This window comes from Porites lutea, chromosome 12 (assembly GCF_958299795.1).
Source record: "Porites lutea chromosome 12, jaPorLute2.1, whole genome shotgun sequence".
In the NCBI taxonomy this organism is placed as follows: Eukaryota; Metazoa; Cnidaria; class Anthozoa; order Scleractinia; family Poritidae; genus Porites; species Porites lutea.
In genome coordinates this window covers 3,655,928-3,666,322 of record NC_133212.1, presented here as the reverse complement: position 1 = coordinate 3,666,322, position 10,395 = coordinate 3,655,928, and the positions used below count along the sequence as shown (strand labels likewise).

Below are 10,395 nucleotides of genomic sequence, written 5' to 3'. Positions count from 1 at the left end.
CTCGTAGTTCAGCTAAATGAGGATACGGTACAAGCTAAAAGTAGCATGTATCATACGGAATAGAAGTCAGCAACGGCAACAGCAACACTCAATCGACGATCCTTAAAAACTGAGTGCGTGGACGTTTCCTCAAGTTTTCTTGTTATCATTATTAGCTACCTTAATTCATTCAGCACTGGTTCAGAGATTATATCGCAAAAAGTATTCGCATGTTTAAGCAGGCAATATAGCTTATTATTGAATGCAAAGGCTCCGAAAACCTGTATGGCTAGTTTGTATCCACACTCGGTTTCCCGTCATTTCCGACGCCATTTCCTTAATCGAGGAAGCAATATCGAGGATTGTTTTGGCTAGAGATGAAAACCATCTTAACGATGATAATAACAATGCCTGGAAACATAACTAAACAATCGGGACCTACAGGAGATAAGCTACAACGGGGCTGCCCACATTCAGAAATCCCGACGCCTTTCTTTGCCCAATCACCTCAGTCGCCACTTCGTTTCAAGTAGTTTCCCAGCCCTGTCTAACAACAACAACAACAGTAATACAGTAATACCTTTAGCTTGAGATCAACAGGCGTCTGTCGGGAACGACCGACATAACTGAACAGGTTGTTATTTGAGTCATAGAAGGGAATGGAGAAAATGGCTACTTTTCAACACAATTAAAACTTTTGAGAGCCTTTAAGATTTTTTAAAATTCTATTCCAAGATATATCGGTTCAGTTTGTGGTCTATTTTAAGCTCCAGAAATTCAAGTGTATTGAGCGTTATAATTACAAAAATTTGTTATTATTTATTTTCGCCAGTAAGACGCTTATTTTTGTTTTCTGGGCTTGAATATTGGCAGATAGTAGCAGGTTGAAAAGTTAAGCAATACTTTTAGAATTCAGCCGATAGGCCTGATATTGCTAGTGTTAATTAAGTAATTTTTTCGTGTTTTAGGATTTATAGGCCAAAGAGATTAAGGCAGCACACAATATATCAGACGTAGCAAGAGGACGTATGGTAGGTTAAAATTAGATTTGATCACATTTTTGCATTCACATAAAGCGAAAACTTTTATAGTCGAAGGGTTTTATCTATGGCGTGCCGCCGGGTTGACCGCAAACCATGGACGCGCAGTTAGTTCTCGGTATTTGATTGAACGGGACTCTGCAGCCACAACTGAATAGATTAGACAACTATGTAAGACAGTTAGAATCGTTCTTTAGTCTTGAGGGAGGGGTACATTCCAGTTCAAATGTAGGGGAACCCAACATTTCGGGGCCACCACAGAATTTTGAACGTATGACTCAAATCCATGTATGTGACAATGGCTTAACTTAAATACCCGTAAATTACTACGAAAAGTTTGATGGCTGCCATTTTAGCTTTCTGGGTGGCAATCGAACTTTATAGGGTACGTCGAGCACCCCTAGGGGACCCTACGGGAGTCCCTTGGGTGATATAATATGCCGCGGCTTATGACTAGAATAAGCACAGAAAAAATTAAAACTAACTATTATCATCTTTAAAGACGTTAAACAAAGCTGATCAAACAAAATCGCCGGCATTCAGTTATAGGTTCCCTGAATCCCTGCATCTGGCCGAGCCCAAGTCTCGCCGAGGTGATCAAGATTTTTCTTGCGGCGTTACAGCAATATTTGCGGCGATTTTGCTATTAAATATTTGCTTGCTATTTTTAGGGTCATAAAGTAAGATTACGCCAAAGCTAATACAGGTTGATGAATAGGAATGATGGTTAACAGAATAATAGTCTAATAGTGTAAGCTATGAAATGAGGAAGGAATTTCACCTTTTAGCGACCAGTCGTTTTACTACAAGACTTTTGGCAACACTGCAGTTCGCCAGCGTTTAAAATCGGATGGTAATTCTTGTTATACTCAGACTCGCCGGAACACTGTGAACGTAAGTTATACCTTTACAACAGGGGCTCCTGCTTTACAAAGTAAAAAGCTTTTGTTTTCGCTACGTTTTCTATTTCAAGTTTGGTCCATCCACCCCAAGTTGGCAAAATGCCGATATGATGTGATTCTAACTTGATTACAGACATTACAGTAAAGGTGTTCTTTCTTTTGTTTCCATGAAGACAATGGCAACGAAGCAAGAGGAACCTGACAGCATTTTGAGGGAAGAAGCCATCAATAAAGCAGAGGAATTCGAAATCATGGCGGAAAGTCCAACCAGCCACGAAAATATGCGGTGTGCAAAAGACTTGGATAAACTTGGTGAACTAAAGACGCCTCCGAGGCCAAAGAAATGGTTTCAAAAACAATTTGGCTTTCGCAAAAAAGCAATGCAAATGGATTTTGTGGTAAGCCCACAGCGAACGAACCCCACATCATTGCGTCGATCGAGCTCCTTACCAGATCTCGCTTCAATGCTGGACGCCGCTAGCTTAGAGAAACATGGTGTCTGTGTGACTTGGACGCCTGGTCCACTGAAGACGGCAAAATCAAGGAAAAGGTCAAGAATGACTGGCTCGGATTCCACTGATTATTTAGCATGCTGACTTGAAACATGTTAACGAAGCATACGGCAAAGGAAATAGCCTGCGTAGCTGTACTAAATGAAGAACTAGGCAGACGGAGGGTGGTGTTATCCACCCAGGTAAAAACCCACCAAAGGCTAAGGTTGTTAGGGTAATTTCCGCATGAAAACTCTCTCCTCTACAAAAGGCCATTTTGTGTCATAGGGAACCTGGGGAGACGAAAAAGCGCACAGCGGAGGATGGGAAGGGGAAAGAGAAGAAGAGAGCCCTCTTCCCATCGTCCACCGCGCGCTCTGTTTTCTTTTTAATTATTGCTAATTAATTCTTATCAGAATACACAGCTGGAACCTCTGCGGAGGGAAGAAGCAGGAAAATGCGTAGCTCAGCCGGTATAGCGATGGCAGATATGTAATTAATGCTATTAACAATGTGCGTTAAATTTTAAGTCGCTGATGAATATATTTTTGCAGTCTTCGACACATGTGTTTTATAACAGTAAATGTAGTAAATGTGACCTCCCTGGGGTATTATTTGCAATATTGTTTATTGTTGAAACAGTGGGTGTTCTGTCCGTTCGTTTGTTGATTACTTGGCAGTTTCTGTCAATAATTATTAGACTTATTACCTACAGCAGTTCACTCTATTGTTTGCTTTCATTGAAGACACCACTGAATGCTCGCCTCTATGACTTTCTTTCGCATTTCCCGCTAGAACGTACGACTTCCCGAATTCCCGGCAGACAGGCAAACAAATCCCGCGCGCATCCCGAGCCCAAATTTTGGTGAATCCCGCTTCTCGAAAAGCAGTCAAATCCCGTTTCCTGTCAAGATATTTTGCGTCTTCCCGAAACTCGCACTGTATTTTGGTCAAATCTTGGATCCCGAAAATAACCTTCCAGAGCCTGGCCAAACTACAGCAATCGCCCGCTAATCCCGCCAGCTACGCAGGGTACGTCAGGCTCTTGCGTCCGCCTTTTCGCGTGCTGCTCGCGCGTCCCTTTCTGGCCTCACTTGTTCGTCTATAGGTCCCCTGTAGTGTTGTTAGAATAAAGAACCAATTGTAAAATTAATATGTTATAAATGATTAAGCCGTTTCTCACGAGTCTGTCATACCAAACAGCAGACAGGATCAGCCCACAAGTCAGTGTATGCCACGGTACGTTTTTCTAATTTTTTTGCCAGAATTTTCGTTAGAGTTGTATAACAAGTAATTACTCAGGACTATGCCCAAAGTAAATTAGTTTGATTTCCGTCAAACTAAATAATTTTGGAACAAATTGAAAATACAATATACATTCCACATGTCACTCCGTATATCCAGGACAGATTAGATGAAATCGGTTTGCGTTTACAAACGCAACCACAGGACTTGACTTTAATTCCAGTTTGATTCTAGTCTGCGAACAAGAGCTTGCTCGCAGGCTAGCTTAATTCGCGTTCATTCCACACTCAGCTGCGCGGCTTCCCTGCTTGCAAGCCAGCTGTGTAGGCTTAGACTGCTTACAGGTCATATAAATGTTTACCGTTTTGTAATCGGGTCCGATTTTTTTCAGTCGGACCCAAATATTAACTCGGACCTCGGTGTAAAAGCCTTACGACTGACATCACACATGTGATAAAAGCTGTATAAAATAAAGCTTACCAATGGTGATTCGGTAAACTAATGATGCATTATATCGATTGATTGATCTGGGATCTGTAGATCGCTGGATCTGTGGATCGATGAATAGGAGGATCTGGAGACCGATGAATCTATGGATCGTTGGATCCATTAATCGATGGATCTATGGATCGACAGGTCGCTAAATCGATGAATCACTAGATCGGTGGATCTGTGGATCGATAGATCTGTCGATCGTTGGATAGCTAGATCGATGGATCTGTGGATCGGTGGATCGCTTGATCGATGGATCGTTGGATAATTAGATTGATGGATCTGTGGATCGCTGGATCCCTATGTTGAGGAATTGCTGGATCTTTGGATCGCTAGATCAATGGATCTGTGGATCGGTGGATCGCTAGATCGATGGATCGTAGGATGAACGTTCATCGCAGGATGAACGCTTGTCGCAAAATACTGTTTCTCGAATACACAGAAACTTAAAAACAGATTTGAAGGTAATTTATTGGTTGATATGAAAATACTTGAAGCATGACGACCGTTGTTTGTCTTTCACAAGAGATAATTTTGTTTTCAGTCAATATCGCATAAGCCTGGTAATGGATAGGCCTCATTTCCAAAACAAAGGGCATAAAGCTTATGATATCTTTATGGAGAAACAAACACGCTTCCAGTCTTGTTATGAATAATTCTTTTTGGGGTTAAGGAACAACTGTACATATAGTCGCTGTTTTCAAAACAGCATACAGTTGCCGGTTCTGAACGTTTTCTTCGGCGATTGAAGTTTTTAAATTGCATTTTTCTGAAAGGTAAGATGTTCTACAATCTCAAATATTTCGTTCGTTTTGGCCAGATTCTAGTCAGTTAGAGTATGGTCCCAAAAGAAGGCATATAGTTCTACGCATACAAAAAAATACTGCATGTGCCATGTTTCAGAAGTGCTTGTCTAAGTTATGAGGTACTTTTTATTTAATGAAACATCGACGCCGCTGTCAACAGATCGGTTTTGCCAGGTGCAATTTTAATTGGATTCAAGAATTTGGGACATCTTTTTCGTTGTTCCCAACTTGTTTCGTCCTGGCCCCATCGGCCTATGTATCTCTCAAACTTGAAAATCGCGAAAGATTTCTGTTTTAGGAGTCTTCTTGCTGAGATAACTGATGGTAAATTGTGAGGAATTAGTTTCTTTTAGTGGCAACAAAAGCGGCCTTTATGGCTTATCCACATATGCAAATTTTTCACTTTTTTCACAATATAAGACGCGTGTTGTCCAATTAACTTTTGTGTACACAGACCTTACTTCAATTTGGTGGTGGGCTGATAAAACTTGCAATTCAAATATCTTTACTCGCTTGTTGAAATTCAAGGTAAGCTTTTTGCTTTACATGTTTTGTTTATTCTTTTATCGGCTTTAAAAGAGGCAAACTTGGTTTATCATAAGGTGTTAGCCTTAACCCTTAGGGCTTATTACTTAAAAATAATTTTGTTTTTTTTATTTCGCACAATAGAACGTTTTCGCCTCTCCGTCTTCCAGCGCCTGTCGAAAGAAATTTACCATACTAATGAGTTACTGATTCCTTTTACATTTTGTCAGTGTGGGAATACCTTGATCAAAGATTGTTCTGTTAAGTGAGCACCGGCTACGGCCTAAAAATGTTTTGCCCCGGGGTAGCCCATCAAGAAACTCAGCAGGGAAACCATAACAACTCAACAAGTTACGAAAATACCTTCCTCTTCGATATTTTACGTGTGTGAATATATAGTTGCTACCATATTGACCAATATTGTTAGAAGGAGATGCCGATCTGAAATCCGAACCAAGTTATTTGTGAGTGACTCTGAACTCGCGAATCGAGCGTTAAAATTCACTTTTTTACTTATAAAATTTAACCTGAATACACTGTACATGTACCAAAAATTTATGCAGAAAAAATTATCTGGCCTTTGATGGTTTGGTATTTAACACACGAAATATTGTACAGGCATAGTAACTGGGAACCGCTTACCGAGTCAGATAAGCGAGTAAACCATATTGCAACCTTTAACATCACGTATTTTGCGATGCAAAATTTTGATGGGAGGGAAAATTGAAAAAAACAGTGTAATACCCAGCCAGGGGGCCACCCTGTTAACTTTTGAAGTCTTAGAAGTGACCAACTTCAATATTCTCCTAACAATATCGAAATATAATCACGAGAAAAAGTTATGAGAATAGACAAAATGATCACCAAAGGGAAAATGCTTTGCTCTTTTATCAAATTCTCTCGGCAAATTCTTTAAAGAAATGTATGGAGGTCGGTCCGGAGAATTAGTAGGCTGATTTAGCAACAGGACAGGAACGTCAGTTGACGACGGCGCACGCAAATCAAACAACTTGCTTGACCAATGGCAGAGCGACAAATTGGGCACCGGAAGTAGAGTTGAGTCGTTTTCGCGCGCTTTCCAGGCGTCAAATGACGTTCCCGTTCTGTTGCTAAATCAGCCTAGTATGTGGCCTTGGTGCTTGAAGGGTAGGTACGACCGCCAGTCCTTATTACCATAACAACCATTTAATTGTAGTTTGGCCCCAACAAAAGACCAGTCATAACTTCTTTTAATTTGTTTATGATAGACCTTATTCACGATACTCGCCATCTTTACACTTGCTTCGGCATCGACTGAATAAAAGATCTAGTAGTGGATGTCGATCTCCTCGGCGCGCTTTTTATTTCTTATACAGTTTTTGTTTTGATAAATACTATTCCATTGCACCAAGCAGGGGTGGATCTAGGGGGAGGGTGCAGGGGGCGCACCCCCCCCCCCCCCACCCCCCCCAAGATGACCTGTGGTTTTCTAATACAACTGGTATTCTGGAAAAAAAAACTATGTGGTTGTTTTGGTGTTGAAGTAGAGCAAGAGACGAGTGCACCCTCTCCTAAAAAAAAAATCGTGGATCCGCCCCTGCCAAGTAAAGGCTTTGTTCATGATTTAGATAAATAGATTTAGATAGTATCTCTTGCTTTTCCCTTTAAGATAAAAATGAGTGCAAAAAAGAACAAACCCCCGAAATTGGATTTACAGTCAGAGGACTTAAAGAGAGATGAAATGGCCGAAAAACAAACCAACAACTCAAACGTACAGTCTGTGAAAGACATGGACAAGCTTGGCAATTTAAAGCCTCCTCTTAGCCCGCTCACAAAGAAGTGGTTTCGTAAACAGTTTGGTATTCGCAAAGACATTAAACAGCTTGAGGTTGGAGGAAATGTGAAGAGCCTGGGTACCACATCGTTTCAAAATAGCCACCGTCGGTCAAGTTCGTTACCAGATCTCGCTTCCATGTTGGACGCCGCAAGCCTGAAGAAGCATGGCTCTTTTATTTCACGGACAAGACCCGGCTCCGTGAGACTGGGTGCAACAGGGAAAGAACCGATTTTATCACAGTAAAAAGAAAGAAGTGGATATGGAGTGTTACATCGTGATGTTCGAGAATTTATGTGATTCGGTTTGACTTAGCCTCCCCGCAGACTTCCTTTGGGGTTCGTTTGTCTCGCATTCATTTCTGACAAACGAACCCCAAAGGACGTCTGCGGGGAGGCTAGGTTTGACTGTGATTGATCGAATCAGTTGTGAGGGAAGGAAGCTATTGAACTTACACAGGCTACTCAGTACACATATTGAAATTTGGATGCCCTTTGTGCTATGTGCAGATACAAATTAAAATATGCAGAGGGTATGTCATACCATACTTTCTTTGCATAAATATACCAAACTTTACGATACTCATTAATTCCAAGAAAATGATACAATTTATGCTTCCATTGAGACAGTTTTAGCTGGATCAAGTTAACAGTATTTTTACTTTCGGTGAATTAATCCTCTCACGGGAAGAAAACTTGGTTTATTCAAAACAGATCATGATCGATTGTAATAAAGAAGGATGTATTGTTATCAAATACAATCCTGTGTTATAAAAACTTACAAGTGACCTCCAGAGAGTACATGAATGACTATTCAATGTATTATACCGAGTTAAGTGATTCAATTGTCTTGTTCATTCCACTAAATTTGCAATAGGTCAATATAATTTTGTTAAGTGAAGAACAAAGCAACCAACTTTAATTAAGAATGTGATTAACTTGAGACTGGTCTTTTGATAGTATACCAAGAGGTTGAAATAAATATTATCATCAGGCACGTTCTGACAATCTCCATGAGAATCTCTCATAAGGGGCCCCGACGACGTTTTAGTGTCAGCCATACAAGGCGAATTACTATAAGCCATACAAGGCGTTCTGATCTATATCAAACAGAACCAATTAAAACAAGTTAAACAAAGACGTCTTAGCTAATTTTAATTTATTGTTCGCAATTACACTGCAGTAATCCACAACCTAGGAAGAGACAAAATACAAAAGAATTCCTAAACTAAATTCTCGTTTTTACTCAGTGAAAGTAAGAGTTTTTCAATGTCTAACATATTTTAGTGAATTATTATGATACAGACAAGCGAGTGTAACATAAACAACATTTCATAGTTATTCAGCAAACGACTACTTTTATATTTGTCCTTTTCTTTGCTTTAAACGGCCGTTTGAGCAACTTAATGTGGTGTTTTGCACAGTCAGGTGTTTTACTTAATTGAAAACCCAACGTAATGAACATGTCTTAACCCGCACGTCCCGGTTGTGACCGATCAAATACCTGAAAAATTTCCACTTGTTTCTTAACTTTTCAGCGTGTAATGCTTTTTCTTTTTCACTGGCTATTGTCTCGTAAGTAGCGACACGTCTTAAGTTTGTCCAATATTTCCGATAAATCCGGCAGCGAGATCGAGCGACGCCTTGTTGCTTCAAATTTTGGATTGCCCTTTGCAAGACTGATTTCTCTGGTTAATTTATTTCCATCGCGTTTCTTGCCGCTAGAGTACAGTCTATTGAAAACGCTTTCCTTTTTAATCTCCCTAGTTTTTGTTTGCTCTTTGGATGAAGAAACAGGCCGCAACAAAAGCCCTCGGTGTACCTCGCTCCCGGCGGCATCTTTGCTCGCAGAAGCTGTTCTTGGCCGTTGTGGAAGGTCAAACTTAAAGACCCCAGAAGCTGCACCTGGTGGATGAGTGCTTGACCCAAGCAACCTAGGCGAGAACTGTTGTTTACCCTCGGCGCTATTCTCTCGCCGCAGCTCTCTCGTACTTTCAGTCGAATTAGTTCCTGTGGGCACCTGTGACGAACTGAATTGCCTTGTTAGGTTTTTATGACTGGGAATATAAGATTCCAGTGGCGACTGCGGAGCAGAATTAGGCGAACCTGCCATTCTTATCGAGGTCGCTCTTCTGGTCCTAGGCGGAGTAGCAATGAGGCTAGCTTGATCCAGCTGCAGCGGCGGCAAATTAGAAGCTTTATGGAGCCGTGTGGACTCTTCATCTTTGCTTGAACTCGCAGTTAAGTTATAAATGTCTTGCTGAGACATTGGGGTCCCTGATCTAACGCCGTCAGAAGCGATTGGTGATTTACCGAGTCCACGGCCCCGCTGTGAGGGAGATCCGAAAACAACTTCGTCTTTTTTCATTTGTAAATTTAACAGTCGCAGGTCCCTTTCGGCTTCCAAATGTTTCACCTTTTTCCCAAGTAAATGATTTCTTTGTGAGTTAACGCTGATGGCGTTTCGCATCGAAAAACTTACTTTATTTGTCACGAAGTCATCCATTTCAAAATCTGTTCCTCTGAGATCGAAGACTAGCTAGTTGGTTAAACGCCAGTGATAATCAACGAAAATTCAGTAATTCTGACAATACGATGATTTTACAAAGCAGATGTTTTACCTTTTGTGAGCACAATTTGCTTCCCTAAAAGGCATTCATAATAGGACTTTGCCTACAGGATTATGCATGCTCCATCACAGTACAGTGATCGGATCATTAAAATTGTTTGTACAAACGCAGAATTCTGATTGGTTTATTAAAAGTTTGTGTTAATAACAAAAACGTTTCTATCGGTCATCGGATGTGCTAAATAAATTTGCTTAGTTTTGAAGCGAAACCTGTGAAGCCAAAAGCAGCTACCTAAATTGATAACTTCAAATTTTAAAAGATACAAATGCATTTCTATTTACTCCGATCCGCTGCAAGGTAAATTAAGAGTCAAATCAATTCTACCTGCTAAATTTGGGCTTTTTTTCACCAGATCGGGGACTTCGGGGTCTCTTAGTTCTTTCATTTGTCTTAATTTTGTGATCACCAAACTTGCGAATGAAATTATTCACAGTTAAGTACAGGTAAATTTACGTTTGGATTTGTATTTTTCT

At 40.5% G+C, this 10,395-nt stretch overlaps 1 protein-coding gene and 1 long non-coding RNA gene across 2 annotated transcripts; one reads left to right on the top strand and one right to left on the bottom strand.

Annotated features, from left to right (window-relative positions):
• The first annotated feature begins 945 nt into the window (after positions 1 to 945).
• Positions 946 to 3,023, top strand: LOC140921480 (uncharacterized). The gene is made up of 2 exons (XR_012164013.1): positions 946 to 1,010; positions 2,095 to 3,023. It is a non-coding gene; the product is annotated as an uncharacterized lncRNA (long non-coding RNA).
• Positions 3,024 to 8,794: 5,771 nt separating this feature from the next.
• Positions 8,795 to 9,798, bottom strand: LOC140954006 (uncharacterized). The gene has a single exon (XM_073403393.1). The coding sequence runs from the start codon at positions 9,796 to 9,798 to the stop codon at positions 8,851 to 8,853; it is 948 nt and encodes a 315-aa protein (XP_073259494.1). The 3' UTR covers positions 8,795 to 8,850.
• Positions 9,799 to 10,395: the final 597 nt, after the last annotated feature.